Source organism: Micropterus dolomieu, linkage group LG16 (genome assembly GCF_021292245.1).
Source record: "Micropterus dolomieu isolate WLL.071019.BEF.003 ecotype Adirondacks linkage group LG16, ASM2129224v1, whole genome shotgun sequence".
In the NCBI taxonomy this organism is placed as follows: Eukaryota; Metazoa; Chordata; class Actinopteri; order Centrarchiformes; family Centrarchidae; genus Micropterus; species Micropterus dolomieu.
This window is the reverse complement of record NC_060165.1, coordinates 13,182,454-13,201,487: the sequence shown is the minus strand read 5'-3', so window position 1 is coordinate 13,201,487 and position 19,034 is coordinate 13,182,454. Positions and strand designations below refer to the sequence as shown.

General features: G+C 42.2%; 2 protein-coding genes across 5 annotated transcripts in view; both read right to left on the bottom strand.

The window, feature by feature from the left end:
* Positions 1-19,034, bottom strand: part of LOC123985148 (protein PHTF2-like) — a 76,705-nt gene that overhangs the window by 48,721 nt on the left and 8,950 nt on the right. The window lies entirely within an intron of this gene.
* LOC123985150 (protein bicaudal D homolog 1-like) lies at positions 1,865-18,363 on the bottom strand. Its single transcript, XM_046072553.1, has 7 exons — positions 18,333-18,363; positions 17,795-18,007; positions 15,772-15,927; positions 6,986-7,290; positions 6,616-6,790; positions 2,442-2,969; positions 1,865-2,363 (listed from the first exon to the last, which is right to left on the bottom strand). Exons 2-7 carry the CDS (start codon positions 17,903-17,905, stop codon positions 2,166-2,168), a joined length of 1,473 nt encoding a protein of 490 aa, XP_045928509.1. The 5' UTR covers positions 17,906-18,007; positions 18,333-18,363; the 3' UTR covers positions 1,865-2,165.

The following is a 19,034-nucleotide window of genomic DNA, read 5'->3' as shown; positions in this document are numbered from 1 at the left end:
TCCAGACCTGAATCCAATTGAAAATCTTTGGAGGGAGCTTAAAATTCGAGTTGCCAGGCGACAACCTCGGAACCTGAATGATTTGGAGGCTGTCTGCAGGGAGGAGTGGGCCAACATCCCTGCCGAAATGTGCACAAACCTTGTCACCAACTATAAAAACCGTTTGACATCTGTGCTGGCCAATAATGGCTTTTCTACAAAATATTAACATGCTGTTTGTCCAGGGGGTCAAATACTTGTTTTTCCTCATCAGATGGTTATCAATTTTAATAAATTCATATGATGTGATTTTCTGGAATTTTCTTTGGGATTCTGTCTTTCACTGTTAGAATGTACATATGATTAAAATTGTAGATTGTTGCATTCTTTGTAAGTGGGCTAACCTGCAAAATCAGCAAGGGGTCAAATACTTATTTCCCCCACTGTATAAATCTGTTTTCTTGTTGTTTTTCTGAACAGGTATCAGCAGAAACATTTTTCTTTTATCAGGGAGCAGCATAAACAGTCTATGTTCATTCAATTCAATAAAATTGAATTGAATTGAATGTTCAGTAGCAAGTGTCCCTGTTAGAGTGAGTGGCTGTTTACTAAATAGGACATCAACTGGATGGAATTCGCATGGCAGAGTATCCCCTCAAAACTAGATGTAGGCCTATCAGGTAAAGTTATGTAGCCTATAATTTTAACTTAAGTTAAACAGGCTACAGCTGTGTAGCACAAGCCGTTGCCATGGTTACCCACCATAGAGCACCTGTCATGTACACGCAGAGAGCTTGTATCCCTGTCTGTTCACCTGAGGAGCACAGAGCAACCCCGCGGGACCAAGTGACTACATTGCGATTTTAAGAACATTCCTAAGATCGACATCTTCGAAAGTACTAATCAGCATATGCAGTGTGTAGCTATCAACTTCGCTATGGCATTTGTTTGCTTGTCTTGCCTTTGTTTATCTACTTCTCCCACATGCTGCATCCAACGTAGTCTGCCGAAGTCTCCCTCCACTGCTTGTTTGGGTGGATGATTTGCAGGCTGATCTCACCCCTTCTGTGACCCATGGTTTGACTGTATGTGTATTCAGAGCCAGTGAGCAACAGACAACTTTCAAAATAATAATAATAATAATAATAATAATAATAAAAAACACTAGTTTCGATCTTGCAAAACTTTTTTGTTAGATGTCAAGTTTTCACACTGACTTTCAACCTTTTTTTCAGTTTTGAAACATGCCATGATATCCATCCCATAATTCCACCACCTAATTGGTGTAGTTGTAAGATCTGCCAGCCAGTGGTATCCTACTATGGGTAGCCTGCAAACGTACTTTGTTGTCTGAAATAAATGATGGTCCACTTGAAGTCATAAAGAACTTTCAAATTACTTCTAGGCTGGATTATTGCAATTCCTTATTACCAGGCTGAATAAGTCACTTAAGTTAGTACTCTCCAGCTGATCCAGAATTCTGCAGCCCATAAGATCCATGAAAGCCCCCCAGGAAAAATCATATTTCTCCTGTTTTAGCTTATCTGCACTGGCTCCCTGTAAATTCCTGAATAGAATTTTAAATCTTAATGATCATAAGATGCCACCTCACCAAAGCCACAAGCTATAAGTTTTGGTCATGCCCATCCTTTGCCACACCTGCCCTTGGCTACTAGCTCAGAGACTCATTCTCTTGCTATGGCGACCAATGAATCCCCCTCATTTAAATGTTGGGTTAAGGAAATGTTTTTGATGATGCCAAGCTTCAACATAGGATAAAAAGATCCTTAGAGAAGTGTGTTAGGACTTGTTCACCTTTCGTCGAGTTTATTAATAGCTTATCCTCTATCTAATAACACTGTACTGTACTGAATATAGAGTGAATGTTCAGCTATGAAGTAGCCAGTTAGAATTAATGTTACACAATGATCTCCATTTGTACACCTGAATATGTACTTTTTAAAATCTATTTTGTCTATTTTTATATCTTTAACTTTATCTTTATTTATGTATTGCTGTTTTTTCTATCGCTCTTTAAAAGATTGAAAAGTATAAATATATGTAATGTATGTATGATTTTGGTTGAATCTAGTACATTTGTTTTCTCAAATGGCCCCACAAATTGGGCCTTAATCACTGTAACTTTGAGAAATCATGCTCCATCTTTTAATGCTGCATGTGTCCTACTAATAAGAACAGTCAGACCTGTAGTAGTCCAGCATGACACGGTTGGGGGACTCATTGTTGCATAGACAGACGTGGTGGTACAGATGGGCAAGCTCCTCGCTCAGCATCACCAACTCTTCTTGAGCTGCGTTCAATGCCCCCTGGCTCTCATTGGCTGCTGATAGAGCTGCCTGCAACTCCAACTCCATGCTAGAAATCTGAGAGGAGAGGAAATATTTTATCAATGTAACTATATCTCATTCTATTCTAACATACAGTCAGTATGACATGGTTACCTTATCCTGTCCCTCTCGCCAGCTCTTCTCCAATGAGGCGACCTGCCTCTCCAGCTTCTGGAGCTGACCGTTTCGCCTTGGCTTTTCCTCCATTTCTCCCTCTACACACTGAGCCAGTCTGTCATGGAGGGCTTTCACCTCTGCCTTAAGCTCCACCACCTCTGTCACAGCCACACGGTACTTGCACTGCAAGATCTCCAGACCTGGCGTCTGGTGTGAAAATAATTGTCCTTTGTTTAGTGTCTCACTCTTGTCCTCCACAGTTCTTACATCCTCTTCAACCTCCTCTTCATCCTTGTCCAGCTCCATCAGGGCCTCAGGATTAAGATGAGAGGTGGCACTGGCATGTGCTTCCTGGTTTAGGTGGACCATGCCACTGGCCTGTGGATGGAGGCGGCGGAGGGCAATGACTTTCTGGCTAAGGCGGAGGACCTTCTCATGCTGCTTGGTCAGTGCCCCCTGGGTGTGTTGGAGCTGAGTCTGGGACTGCTGCAGGCTGGTCATCAGTGCTCCTTTCTCACGTTCAACCTGAAGGGGGCAGGAGCAAAGTTAGGTAGAAAGACAGCATACAGAATCTCACAAAAGTGAGTCCACCCCTCACATTTTTGTAAATATTTGATGATATCTTTTCATGTGACAATATTGAAGAAATTACACTTTGCTACAATGTAAAGTAGTGAGTGTACAGCTTGTATAACAGTATAAATTTGCTGTCCCCTCAAAGAACACATCACACAGCCATTAATGTCTAAACTGCTGGCAACAAAAATGAGTACACCCCTAAGCAGCAGCAGCAGCTGGTCCGGGCTAATGTAGCGTTAGCGGGCTGCCCTGCCTGCATCACTATAGGCTAGTAAACAAATCACTCCAAATTCGCTATGTACAGTTACATCCTTTCCTGCAGACTAAATAAACACTTTGACATAATACCGGTGGTACACAGGATAATAATATGGGTGGCGTTAGTTGGTGGTGAAGAAGTGGAAAGCAATACAACTTTGCAGCGGATAACATTTGCAACTGCTCGGCATTAGCCAGCAAGTTAACTTTATTCTCTCCGTGACTCCAGCCTTTCTGATGTTCACTGTGTTTTCACTTGATATCATCGGAATCTCGTTTAGTCTGATGGGCTTCAGCACATAAAACTTTATTGTTGTTTTGTATGCTTACGTGGAGTTTATTTTGGGAGTCTGTGTTGTGCTGGGGGCTGGTTGTTTTGTGGTATTAATGGACTGCATGTCGTTAGCTGTGGGGCTGTTGCTGTGGCCGGAGAGAGGCTCAGGAGCACGCACAGGGCTACATCCTGACCCGGTGTTCTCATATTATTAGCTGAAAAGCGGTGATGCAAGCAACAGAGAAAACAGGCATGTGCTTCATTTCTAAGTGAGGTTACAGCCCATTTGATTTTTTTTAAAGTACATATAGCTAATTTAAAAGCTTGTATGGAGCTCGTCTTCCCTTAGTGAAAGATATTCATAAGCAGGGGTAAAGTAAACTCTGTCAGAACCTTTACTGTCATACTTAACTCTCTGTCCCATTTTTCTTCTGTGTTTTTTTTATAATGTTGCGTATTACTTTGTTTTTCTTAAATGAAAATGCAGGCTGCATGTCCTACATCTTGAAATATTTCCTAAACTAGACAGGAGCAGAAGCAGCCATTAAACCTACCCATTTACCAGAGTGTGGTTGACATTGTAGGGTGTCAGCTGAGCATGGGTGGGACATAAGATAATTGACGATGCACAAGAACAAGAGGAGGAGATTTTTAACACTATTTAAAGAAATAGGAAATACTGAAATATATAAGCGGGGTGTCTGGGGGTCCTCCCCGCCGCCCACCCTGAGCCATGGTTCTGCTCGAGGTTTCTGCCTCTTAAAAGGAAGTTTTTCCTTGCCTCTGTCGCCTAGTGCTGCTCTTGGTGGGAACTGTTGGGCTTCTGTAAATAGCATCACAGAGTACGGTCTAGACCTGCTCTTTTATGAAAAGCGCTGTGAGATAACTGTTGTTGTGATTTGGCGCTATATAAATAAAAGAACTTATGCACTGTTTGTGGGCAGCCTTTTAAAAAAATACAACCTGATGACTTTAGAAGATAATGGTGTATGATAAGAACATTCCAAGGGGCCTATGGCCTGAGGAAAGCCTGTTTGAGTATTCCGTTGGTGTCTGCCTACAATGTCTAAAAATATATCTGTCCCTGGAATGAACTCCCGTTAATGATGTGGTTAATGAAGCTCAGGTAACAATAAAGATAACATAATATTTTTAAGGAAAACATAGGAACCATGGAAACCAGAAAATAATGGAGTAAAATATTAGAACGATGCTCAAATTTTCCATTGGGTGGTGCCTGAGGGAACTAACAGGAATAAATTACCAGTAGAACCATCAGAATGCTACGATCAGAGATGGGGACTTGAGTTTGAGACTCGGACTCGAGTCGCACTTAAGTTTCACACAGTGACTTCAGACTTGACTCAGACTCAAGGTGCAGGACTTGTGAACAATGTTTATTTTTAGGAAGTGTCTCATGAGCTTGATGTTATTCCCTCCACGTGTTACCTATAACCTACCTACGTAACATATACAACGGATCTGTTGTGCACGGCTACATGTGAGAGAGGACAACAAACATCGGGGGCTACTGCACCATTCATCATAAACTTTGGCTTTAAAACTTCATACAAGGCCCAAACAAAAGAAGCGCTGAACGCAAAATTGGTTAGTAACTTGAGATAAGTGAACATGTTAAGCTCAGCATTGGCCATCTAACGTTAGCTTGCTTCTTGCCCGAAACAAGGGGGCATTTCCCCTTTGGCCCGGTTCGTTTGGTAATATGTGAACACAACAATCGCACTCTGAACCGGAACAAAACAACCAAGTCGAGATCGCCTAGAAGAGGTGGTCTCGGCTCGATTCCATATGAACCCTGGAGCGGTTCGTTTGCAGTGAGAACACAGCCGGCCCATGAACCGGAACAAATTATGTGTTGCCTATGGCAACCGATGCCAACAGATCGCTTTTCAACAGCTTCGGCAGCGTATTTTGCTAATTTGTTGCGATATGTTGTTGTGGTTGTATTATGTAGGCCTAGGCTTACTGCTGTCGGCACTGCTCGACGGAGGATTCACAACCTCTCTCTTTCATTTTATCACTGACCCTCTTGTTAGACTGCAGTGTTCTTGTGTGTGGTGTGCAACATCCGGGAGATGTGTTCCGACCAAACATCTGTTTCACCACTTTGCAGCGCCATGTCCATCCACAATTCATTTTGTTACTGTTGTCATGGTGATGTCCCCCAATGGAATGCGCGATCTGCACACATGAGGTAGTGACGTAATGGCGTAAGGAAAGCCCTGGAAGGGTGTGCGATTTGGGCCGCTTTACAACAGTGCGGTGTGAACACAAGTGACGTATTAAACTGATTCAACAAATAAAACAAAAAAAATCGATCCAGGTGTGAAAGCACCCTTACAGTAGTTAATAAGCTGTCATTAATTGCATTGCACATTACATGGTTGTGCTGTGTAAGTGAAAAACAGGTTACAGTTACAGAATCCCTTATAGACATGCACTGTTTTAAGCAGCCTGGATTAAACGCAGCAGGTGAAATTATAACCATGAGTGACTTGAAACTTGACTTGGACTCTACCTCAAAGACTTCTGAGCACCTCTGTACTATTTAATTCATCGTAGCCAGAGAGGCCTGCTCTGACTTAGTTAGGTTTTGTCTTGTTTTGACAACAAATTCTGTTGCATCGATCTCTGACTGACTCCAGTGACTCCTTTAGGACTCCAAGTGCTGTCTTCCACCAATATTTGTTAATGCTGAGGACAGGTTTAGGCTTTAAGCTGGCCTAAGTCTAGACGAAATTGCAGTCATTTAGGAAATATGCTTATTTACCTTGAGATCAACTTGAGACATTCAATATCAATCTCATGTGCATTAACAAAACAATGTCCCAGAACAGTGACCTCTCATTTGACAAACAAGTCACAATCCAGCCCAAGCTCTTCAGGTTCTAAGTAAAGCAAATCAGCAATCAGTACATCATCAGTATGTTGTTTATTCCATTTCATATTGTGCTCATGCTCCCATTTTGAATTAAGTCCCTAATGCTGGTTTTCTTCAAGTAAATAACGTGTACAATGTTAATCAGAGAGCAGACTCACCGTTACCAGCAGCTGCTTGAGCTTCTTAATCTCTGTCAGATTCAGCTCACTGAAGAGGTCTGATGTCATCTGTCCCTCAGCTTTCCGACCTGGCTCTCTGCACTCTCCATTAGCCCTGAGCACTGACCCTGCAGCTGTCCCTGCTCCAGTGCCCCCCTGGAGGTGGCCGTTACACCTGACAGACCAGAGTAGAGTACAACATCTTTAAAATTCAGGAGATCCACTTTGCTTCCCACATGGCAAGTATAGAAAATTAGAGAACGTTTATAACGAGAACAATAAAAAACAAGTACAAGGCCAACACTAATTATTACTAACTAAAATCAAAGATATCTTCTTTCCACATTGGTTTCATGTGTGCAATATCCACCTTGATGACTCTTCTACGTTTGGGGAGAGCAGAGTGGTTGGGGTGGCGTTTCCACTAGGTGGGGCTGAGGTGAATGTCAGGTGGGCACTACCAGTGTAGGCGACATCACACATGCTGAGGTGGTGGACCAGCTCCCTGCGCAGGTGGTTCTTCTGCTCACGCTCGCTCTTCAGAGACTCCAGTGCCTCCTCGAGCTGGGAGTCTGAGATGTCCTTCAAACGCAGTGCATCCTGTAACTGGCTGTTTAGGAGCTCTGACTCCTCCTCAAGAACCTTGATCTCATGCTTCAGGCCTTCATATTCCACCTAAATCAGGAGATGGGCAACAAATAGATTAAAATCAAAAGATTGGCAAGCCAATGTATTGTATCACTGATGTAATAGAAGTTCCTACTCCATATGTAAAGTCACTATGTGGTTAGTATCAAAGGCTCCCTGTAGAGCTTTCTTGTTAACAAATTAAGTTTGTGTTGTTTGTTTACATTTTAAACTGGGCATAGTTTTCATCAAGGGCATCACTTTGTGTTGTGAGGATAGGGGTGTAATGATACACTTACTTACACTTACGCTCACAAGACTTGATGATGTACAATGATGTTTTTGCAGTCAAATCATTTCAAAGTGATTTTCACATTTATTGCCTTACTCAGTTTAATTCTTTATTAAACAATAAGCTGTGCTCTCTGCTGTCACTGTTCCAAAATCAAAACAAAAACAAACAAACAAAGAAAAAATATGTGCTCCACATACCAACAAAACAAGGGCCCTGTTTCAGAAAGCGGGTTTAGTGAAAACTCTGAGTAAGTTGAGCCCGAGATGAGGGAAACTCTGGGTTTTCGGTTTCAGAGAGCAAAATCAGATAAACTCTAGGTCTGTAACCCTGGCAACTTACGCTGCGAACCTAACCTGCTCAGGAGGAGGTTTACTTCAACTAACGCTGAGTTTCTCTCTGACTCCTCCCCTCCTGCGGAGCCTGAAGCGGCTGTCTGACATTTCCTCATTCAGACTGTCCATATTGAAGCACATATTGGAACACAGTTACGTCTTTAGAAACATCGAAATCACGGTTAAATAGGCTGTTTGTTTTTTTTTTTACCCAAACATGATCTTGAACATGACCGCTTTTATGATTAATCTGTCATCGATGTATGGACAGAGAGTTATCTTTGGACATAGTGGATTTATCCTTAGCACAGAACAAAATCTATAAACTAACACAGTGACTCTGTGGACATTAAGGCAAAAAACTTACTGTGCGCTACAGCGCTGCAGTAATCACTGTATAAAACTGATCAATGAACACTAACCTTTCATATTGTAGTCGCACAGATTGAACATTCCTATCGTAGTTATCAGTTGGATATGATGTGAATATTTCTGAGTGAGGATGACTGTGGTGCAGCTGAAACAAATACGTGTAGTTTAAAAGTCTGAATGTGTTTTGACAACATTTCATAAAATACGAAATGAGCAAGATTTAATTAATGGAACATAGACATCTAAAACTTCACAGTCAGTTTGAACCTAAACACATTTTACATTGCAATAAAATCATTAATAGACCTACTAAGTCGGACTGTCACTTTACAATCACAGGTCCATGAGGAATATAAACTGTGTCTAATCTGTTCGATTAATATTTTCATCTTCAGTTATTGCCACCGTCATTTAGTCCCGTCAGGTTCCAGCTGAATAAACAGGCCTGTAGCTATTTAAAATGAATAACAGGCTGGAGGAGAATTCCAGCTCTATATCATTCATTAAGGAAATTCCAGTCTGGTAAATAATGAATGAGCAACGCTGAATAAAATATAATGTTGTTAAAGTATCGATCCTCCACTCCTACGTTTTAGAGCAAATCATGGTCCGCGTTGGCAGCATTCATATTTCTAGCTCCACCCGATTAAAATGGAGGCTCTGCCTTTATTTACCCGTTGCCATGGTGAATCGTAGTATCGGAGCTCCCTTGATGATGGCTTTTTTTCATCCCCACGCACGCGCTTCCATCAGGCTCAACATACTCTGAGTTGACTGAACTTATTCTGATCGGCCTTTCTGGAACGGAAAACTCGGAGTTTAGCTCAGATTTCGTCAACCCAGAGTTCTTTCTGAAACAAGGCCCAGGTATCAGGAGTGTGTATATGTTTATGTGTGTCTGTGTGTGTACGCATCTGTGTTTGTATGGGTATGTTTAATCTAGACTAGGTCATATTTGCAGGACAAACTAAGTGTACTCAAATCTCAATAGCTCATCTCAAACCACAGTAGCAAAGAATAAAGACCTACTCCAAATAGTAACTTTGCAAAAATCATGTACTTTAAATAACATCTGATGACTTGAGTGAGTGAGTGAGTGAGTGAGTGAGTGAGTGAGTGAGAGAGAGACGTACTACTTGATCTAAAAAAGAACTTTGCTACTGAGAAGCTATTTGATTCAGAATACAGCGCTACACCACCAGCTACTGAGAAATAAATAACTAGTAAATATATAACTAGTAAAACTAGTAACAGTGCTACTTGTAGCATCTGATTTTTGTTTGGCCTGATGGGCTTCAGCACATAAAACTTTGTTGTTGTTTTTTATCTTTACATGGAGTTTGTGTTGGAGTCTGTGTTGTGCTGGGAGCCGGTCGCTTTTTGGTGTTAGTGGAATCCATTTTGTTAGCTTCTGTGTGTACAGTTCAGAATCAGTAGGCTTGGGAGTGCGCATACAGAAAAATCCACCCGATTTCTTCACATAGGACGCAGCATAGTGGCATGTCATGTAATGAATGATGCTGTTACATTGTGGATACACTATACTAAAATGAATTTGTATTATTATTCGCTTATCCACTCACTAGTAGTATAGTATAGTATTATTACTATAGTAGTATTAAGTTCTTAGGATACTCGAATCCACACGAAAATTTGCACACACCTCAAGTCTGGTGGGAAATGTTCTGCAGTGATTGGGGTTGGCCATGGCCAGGGGGCTCAATAGCGCCCCTAAACAAACACTATGTTTTTGACAAAGTTTCTTTGATCTTCATGAGATGTGGCGGAATTATTGCTCTTATTATAAAGACCAAATGTTTGCTTTTTTATAGGTTTTCGTAACAGGAACACAGGTATTTTGCACTACCTGCGTCATTGTCAATTTTTTAAACAGATATTTGAGGCCTTTAAGATGCTCAAATAGCCACAAAACTTTGCAGAGTCTCAAACTGGTAATGTTTCAATTTGATGTCATTTTTAAGATTGAGGGTTGCACATCGGCTCTATAGCACCCCCTAAAACCTTTTAAGCTGTCACATGGCTAGAGATAGTCAAACCCTCATGAGACTTGGCACACTCCTCAGAGGGGTTGTTTTGTATTGGCTGATATGGTTTGTTGGCGTGGTTGTGGAAAATTGGCTCAAATTTCAACAAAGCAGTCTCTGCTGTACATTTTACCTAGCTGTACGAAATGTGAGAAACCGATGTATCATCTCTAGACTTAGAAATAAGTCTCTTGGAGCCATATCCTAAAGCCGACAGCATGTCGGCCATTTTGAATTATTTGCAAAATTTTACCCCGTTTACACTCTCCGTACTTTAACTCCTCCTAGAGCTTTAACCCAATCGACTTCAAATGCGGGCAGTGCAATCTTAAGAGCCTCGCGATGTTAAATTGCAAAGCGTTTTTTGATTGCTAAAATGCCATGGCCATGGCACGGCTTTGAATTTTGAAGTAAATAAAAAAACTAATAAACTAGTATTTCATTGTCTTAGGAGACTTGACACGAAAATTTGCACACACCTCCAGTCTGGTGGGAAATCCAATGTTCTGCAATGATTGTGGGCGGGCAAGGCCAGTTCAATAGCACCCCTCAACAATATGTTTTGGAAAAAGTTTCTTTGAACTTCATGAGATTTGGTAGGATTATTGCTCTTCTCTTATTACAAAGACCAGATTTCTGCTTTTTTATGAGATTTTGCTCAACAGGAGGTCAGCCATTTTGCACTTCCTTTATCATCTTCAATATTTTTTACAGGTGTTTGAGGCCTTTAGGATGCCCAAAGAACAATAAAATTTGCAGCCAGACTCGAACTGGTAATGTTTCGATTTGATATCATTTTTGGAATTGGGGGTCGCACGTGGGCTCTATAGTGCCCCCTAAAGGCTTTTTAGCTTTCACATGGCTGGGGATGCTTAAAACTTCACAAAACTTGGCACGCATGTCAGAAGGGGTGTTCTTTGTTGTCTAATATCGTTGCACAGCATGGTTGTCATAAAATTACCCAGTAGCGCCTCCTACAAAATTTCAATGAAGCAGCCCTACAGTACGAAATGTGGAGGGCTGATGTATTATCTGAAGACTAAAAAATAACCCTTTTGGAGCCATACACTAAACCCAACAGGAAGTCAAACATTTTTAATTGATTATGAAATTTGTCACTATTTACACACTCTGTACTCCTCCTAGAGCTTTAACCCGATTTACTTCAAATGTGGGCAGTGCAATGTTAAAGGTTCAGTGTATAAGTTACATATACCAACTAATATGAAAGTTGTTATTTCCAAGTTGCCTTTCAAGCTAATAGAACGGTGGAGAGCCAAAGCTCATGACATTTGGGAAGCCTCTAATGACAGAGCTTATTTCTCAGACATGGTCGTATTTCTTGAGAGACACGTAAGAATTCTGTCAGACCCAATTTTTGGAGACACTGAAGGTGCAAGCCTACCACAAAGGGCTGCTGGCATAAACATTTGAAACAAGTTTAAGCTACAGTCAAAGAGCAGAATGAAAGGAAGCAGTTTTGCCACTACAGTGACTGAAGTGGATTATGATGAAAACAAAACCACAGCAAATTGCCCCAAGAAAAAGAGCTTGTCTTGTCATTGCTGTGCACGTGCTCATCCTTTAGAGAAATGCCAACAATTTAAAGGTAAGAAGCACAGAGACAAGATAATTTTTCTAAAGGAGAAAGGCATTTGTTTTGGATGCTTGTGTATGTGACACATAAGTAGGGAGTGTGATAATCGCTTGACTTGTGAAGTTTGTGATTAACAGCATCCCACTGTGCTCCATATCAGGAAAACTAATGTGGAGTTAGAACAAACTCATGAGACACCTGGAGTTATACCATCGACAGTATCATAGACATGTGGACATCCAGGGGCCAGAAAGGACAGCGGTACAGGTCAAGTCCACGAAAGGAAGCATCATCGTACAGACGTATGCATTTTTGGATACCGGTAGTTCAGCTACATTCTGTTCAGAAAAGCTGATTGAAAGGTTAAGCGTTACAGAAAAAAGGTTTTGCTCTTGAAAACAATGGGACACGAAAAGGTTGTTCCAGCATACTCCTTATGTGGACTGGAGGTGTCTGGTTTGGAGGAAATCAACTTTTATCTTCTCCCAGAAGTCCTCACACAGAAGAAGATGCCAGTCACTACAGACAACTTTGCTCCAGCTACAGATGTTAAAAAGTGGCCACTTCTGTCAAAAATTCACATTCCCAGCTTAAGTGGCAATGGTGACATGTTGATAGGAACCAACGCTGCCAAGTTATTGGAACCATGGGAAATTGTCAACAGCTGTGGAGGTGGCCCATACGCTATAAGAACAGTGTTGGGGTGGGTCATCAATGGTCCTTTAAATGGAACTGGCAACACTGTTGAAGTGGCGCTTCCTTCTGTTGTGGTAAATAGGATTTCTGTATCAAACTTGGAGCTTATGCTGGTCAATCAGTATAAACATGACTTCAATGAAAAGAACACAGAGGACAAAGAGATGTCTATTGAAGACTGCAGATTTATGGAAATCATGGAATCTTCTGCAACATTACAGGAGGAGAGGTACTGGCTCAAGTATATTTTAGGAATGATGCACTGGCTGGTCAGCACTTTGACATTTTTGTTGTACATGTGACAATGACAAAGCTTTCTATTCTAAGTTGCCTCTTAAGAAACCAGAGATCTTTCTACCAAATAAAGAATACTTGGATTAAGAAGGAAGTTTGTGAATAATCCAATTTTGCACAAGGAATATTCCAGCTATCTTAACAAGGTTAATGACAAAGGTTATGCTGAGCAAGTACCTCAGGAGCAGCTGCAGTGTGGAAGTGGTAAGGTGTGTTACATCCCACACCACAGCGTCTACCATCCCAGAAAAGGCTCTCTACGAGTGGTGTTTGATTGTGGAGCAACCTATAAAGGAATATCATTAAACAGCCAGTTTTTGCAAGGACCAAACCTCACCAGCTCACTCTTAGGAGTTCTCACTCGATTCAGGCAGGAGCCTGTAGCAGTTATGGGGGACATACGGGCTATGTTTCATCAAGTGAAGGTGGTAGGACAAGACAGAAATCTTCTTCGTTTCTTCTGGTGGCCAGAAGGGGACTTGAGCAAGGAACTTCAGGACTATAGGATGACTTCACATTTGTTTGGAGCAGTTTCACCACCTAGTTGTGATTGCTATGCACTAAGGATAACTGCTACTGACAACAATCTGACTTTTCCGCTAAGACTGTTCAAGCTGTTGACCAAAACTTCTATGTAGACGACTGTTTGATGAGCATGAGCTCGGAAATGGAGGCCATCCAGGTGGTTAAAGAGCTCAATATTCTCTGTGAAAGAGGTGGATTCGTACTGGAAAAATGGATCAGCAATAGCCAGGCAGTTTTGCACACAATTGCAGAAGACAAGTGGGCTAAGGAGTTAAAGGAGCTGAATCTTGATAGAGATAATCTCCCAATGGAAAGAGCTTTAGGTCTACTTTGGTGTGTCGAGTCAGACTCCTTTAAGTTCAAAATCAAAGTGAAACAGCAACCACTAACCAGACGTGGCATGTTGTCTATCACAAGCTGTATGATGAAAGTATGATCCTTTGGGTATTTTGGAACCAGTCACTTTGTCTGCAAAGATGATGCAACAGGAGCTCTGCAGGAGAAAGTGCAGATGGGACGATGTCATACCATCAGATATTTTGATTCAGTGGAAGTGGTGGTTGGAAGATATTAAGTTGCTGATTTCATTCAGATTGGTTAGATGTATAAAGCCATTTTTGCAGATGTTACAATGGGAGAGTTATGGAGCAAAAGATGGCAGAGCTTCCAAAAGAGAGAATAGTCCCAGATTTAACTCCATTTACCAACGTTAGACTATTTTTGACCTGTGGAAATAAAGAAAGGAAGAACAACTTGTAAACGATATGGAGTAATATCTACCTGCATGGCTTGTAGAGCAGTTCATTTGGAGGTGGCCCATTCACTTGAGACTGATGCCGACGGTTTATCAGGAGGGGTCAAGTTTCGCATATTACATCAGACAATGGGACCACCTTTGTTAGAGTGGAGAGAGAGTTAAGAGAGGCTCTGGCTACATTAAATCATGAGCAAATCCAAAGAGCTCTCATCTCAGCTGGGGTTGAATGGAGTTACAATCCACAGGCGGGATCTCATCACGGTGGTGTTTGGGAGCGCATGATACGAATGGTACACCGCATTCTCAGATCAGTTATCCACCAGCTGAACTCGTATGATGATGGACTCCACACTATTATGTGTAAAGTGGAAGCTATTCTCAACGATCGTCCTATTACATAGCTATCTGACGATCCAAACGATCTGGAACCTCTCACACCAAATCATCTCCTGCTACTAAAGGGAAAACCATCTTTGCCGCCTGGACTTTTTGAACCCTAAGACATGTATTTGAAACATCGATGGAAACAGGTTCAATATCTTGCGGAGAAGATGGATCCAACAGTATCTGCCATTGTTGCAAGAAAGACAGAAGTGGAGCCAAAGGAAGAGGAGTCTAGTTCCTGAAGATGTGGTAGTCATCATGGATTCAACAGCTCCACATGGATCTTGGCCGCTTGACAAAGTGCTGGAAGTTTATCCTGACAAAAGGGGCCTAGTACGCTCTGTCAAGCTAAAAACAAAAACTAATATTATTGAGAGACCTATATATATATATATATAACTAAACTGTGCTTAATCAAAGATGTGTAGTCGGATTTATGGTGCATATGTATGGGTATTGATGTTTTTGTCTTGTTTTTTTTGCACATGGCTCTTCTATTGTTCATTTGTTTGAATTGTAATGTCTATCTGCCATTTACAAGTAGGGGCTGGTGTGTAAGAGCCAATTAGCGCTCTTGGTATAAATAGGAACCAATCTTTCATGCCTCAGATGCTACCCGGAAGCACAGACAGTTTTTGACCACACACACATGGACTATACCTTTGGGACATGCGAACACACTATACCAGGCCAGTACAAAGTCACAGATGTGCAATGAAGTTTGTCTGGAGAACAATGGAGATGGATGGAAATAAAATGAAACCAATGGTTTTAACTGCAAATATGACTTGGACTTTCATTAATTAAATAAGGTAAAAAGTGCGTCAATTACTCAACCCCGCGAATGCACCTCAGGGGCTTAAAGCTTGGGCTTAGCCTATACACAGATGTTTCAATGCCAAAGTTTCCTTTTTTAGCTCCGGTTGTGTTTTTAATGCTAATTTTTATTTTTAATGACAAAATGTAATGTCATGACAGTGTTCTAGCCCACAGGCCACCATCATGAAACAAAAAAATATATATTTATAAATAAATTTAAACCTTTTGGGTTCTATCTATGTGTGTCAGAAATGGACTATATAAAATATATATATATATATATATATATCTCAACTAACATATGTAGAACAATGTGTTTGGGAACAAAGCAAATAAAGTGGACCAATGTAAAATTCTGATTAATTCTCTGTTGAAGGTCCATATATCCATGTGTGGATGTGAATCATCTGTACCTGATTTTGTTTGAGTGTTGACACAAGTTTCTGCAGAGAGATGTTTTCTTCCTCCAGCTCGGTGTAATCCTGGAGCAGCCGTGACTCTCGAAACTTGTACTCCCTGATCTCCTCCCGCATCCGGCTGCGCTGCAGCTCCAACATCTCATTACTCTGCTGAGACAGTTTGGTGAAACACAGTTGGAGTTGCATGCTGTTTATGACACAGATAACTCAAGAAAATGACTGGAATCTTTATGAAAGTGACTGGTTTTATATAGCATAATTGTTGAAAGTAAGTGAAGATGGAAATACTCTTTACAATGCACTTTCATAAGAAACCTTCCAGTTCCTGTCTTTTTCCCATGAAAACCCTTTTGTTATGGCAAGTTATATATTCTTGTTATTAACCATATTTCACAAAATGTTTGTTCTCTTAAAAAGTCAAACCTATTGTATATAAAGATACTGTGTTTAAAAGAGCACTCAGCTGTATGACACTGCTCAAAAAAATAAAGGGAACACTAAAATAACATATCCTAGATCTGAATGAATGAAATAATCTCATTAAATACTCCTTTCTTTACATAGTTGAATGTGCTGACAACAAAATCACACAAAAATTATTTAATTTATTTCAAATTTATCAACCCATGGAGGTCTGGATTCGGGGGCGGCTGTGGCTCAGGAGGTAGAGCGGGTTGGCGGTTCAATCCCTGGCTCCCCCTGGTTGCGTGTCGAAGTGTCCTTGGGCAAGATACTGAACCCCGAATTGCCCCTGGCGGCTATTCCGCCAGTGTATGAGTGAGTGTGAATGTTAGTTTCCGTTTGAGCACTTAGGCTCAGTGTATGAATGTGTGTGACTGGTGAATGCAGATGTAGTGTAAAAGCGCTTTGAGTGGTCAAAAAGACTAGAAAGGCGCTATACAAGTACGGAGCATTTACATTTACATTTGGAGTCACACTCAAAATCAAAGTGGAAAACCACACTACAGGCCGATCCAACTTTGATGTAATGTCCTTAAAACAAGTCAAAATGAGGCTCAGTAGTGTGTGTGGCCTCCACGTGGCTGTATGACCTCCCTACAATGCCTTGGCATGCTCCTGATGAGGTGGCGGATGGTCTCCTGAGGGATCTCCTCCCAGACCTGGACTAAAGCATCCTGGATGGAGCGAGACATGATGTCCCAGATGTGCTCAGTTGGATTCAGGTCTGGGGAACGGGCGGGTCAGTCCATAGCATCAATGCCATCCTCTTGCAGGAATTGCTGACACACTCCAACCACATGAGGTCTAGCATTGTCTTGCATTAGGAGGAACCCAGGGCCAACCGCACCAGCATATGGTCTCACAAGGGGTCTGAGGATCTCATCTCGGTACCTAATGGCAGTCAGGCTACCTCTGGTGAGCACATGGAGGGCTGTGCGGCCCCCCGAAGAAATGCCACCCCACACCATTACTGACCCACCGCCGAACCGGTCATGCTGGAGGATGATGCAGGCAGCAGAACATTCTCCACGGCGTCTTCAGACTCTGTCACGTCTGTCACATGTGCTCTAGTGAACCTGCTTTCATCTGTGAAAGCACAGGGCGCCAGTGGCGAATTTGCCAATCTTGCAAATGCCAAACATCCTCCACGGTGTTTGGCTGTAAGCACAACCCCCAACTGTGGACGTCGGGCCCTCATACCACCCTCATGGAGTCTGTTTCTGACCGTTTGAGCAGACACATGCACATTTGTGGCCTGCTGGAGGTCATTTTGCAGGGCTCTGGCAGTGCTCCTCCTGCTCCTCCTTGCACAAAGGCGGAGGTAGCGGTTCAGCTGCTGGGTTGTTGCCCTCCTACGGCCTCCTCCACGTCTCCTGATGTACTGGCCTGTCTCCTGGTAGCGCCTCCATGCTATTTGTCAATCAGTGTTGCTTCCTAAGTGGACAGTTTGATTTCACAGGAGTGTGATTGACTTGGAGTTACAATGTGTTGTTTAAGTGTTCCCTTTATTTTTTTGAGCAGTGTATTATCCCCAACCCTATCCACTGTACTGTACCTCCCTCAGCTCCTGCAGCAGTGCGCCCAGGTGTTCATTGTCAGCCTGAGCGTTAGAGGCAGTTGACCGGCTATGCTTCAGCTCCGACTGAAGCTCCAGGAGGCGGCCCATGTAGTAGGCCTCCTTAGTGGCAGACTCCTGCAGCAGTGTCTCCTCATTGGTCTCCCCATCTTCTGCCACCTTACGCTGTGTGGAGTAGGCCTGGCCAAATGCCTGGAACAGGGTAGGAGAGGAAGGAAGAGTCAACTAGACATGATTACTTTTTCAAATTTCACTGTGTGAACCTGAAGAAGCCATAGGCAAAATGCCTTGTTCATAATAAATAGTACAATGATTATAGTATAGTAATTTATAGTATAGTAAAGTCATTTCAGTGTGGCTGGTTTTTGCTTAATATTTCTGTTGGAATAAACTGTGCTCTATCAATGATTTAAAATTTTGACAAAGAAACATGACAAAGTGTCCACATTTTAAACGATAACACTTGCATGTAAGTAAAAGTATCTTGAGTAAAACACTCCTGTGGTTCGAATCCTACCTCTCTGGGCGTTCCTACAATGTTTTGTGGCAAGGACAATTATCCTCCTCCCACTGCCTCTCCACAGGGGTGCCCAAACGGTCAGTGCTAGGGCCCCTTCTCTTCTCAATTTACACCACCTCACTGGGGCCGATCATTCGCTCGCACGGCTTCTCTTACCACTGCTACGCAGATGATACGCAACTCTACCAATCCTTCCTGCCAGGTGATCCTACCATCTCGGCGCGGATCACGGACTGTCTCTCAGACATATCTGCATGGATGAAGGCTTGCCACCTTCAACTAAACCTCTCTAAGACTAAACTCTTGGTCATTCCAGCCAAGCAATCTGTCCACCATAACATCAAACTACAAACTGACTCCGCAACCATCACTCCAGCCAAGGTGGTGAGAAACTTGGGTGTCATGATTGATAACCAGCTGTCCTTTTCAGACCATGTTGCTGCTGTCTCTCGGTCATGCCGCTTTGCTCTATACATCAGAAAATTCAGGCCCTACCTCACTCAGTACGCCACCCAGCTTCTGGTACAGGCCATGGTTATCTCTCGCCTCGACTATTGCAATGCCCTCCTAGCAGGTCTTCCAGCTTGTGTGGTGAAACCCTTACAAATGGTTCAGAACGCAGCAGCACGTCTGGTTTTTGATCAGCCCAAAAGGACTCATGTCACTCCATTACTCAGTGACCTCCACTGGCTCCCGTGG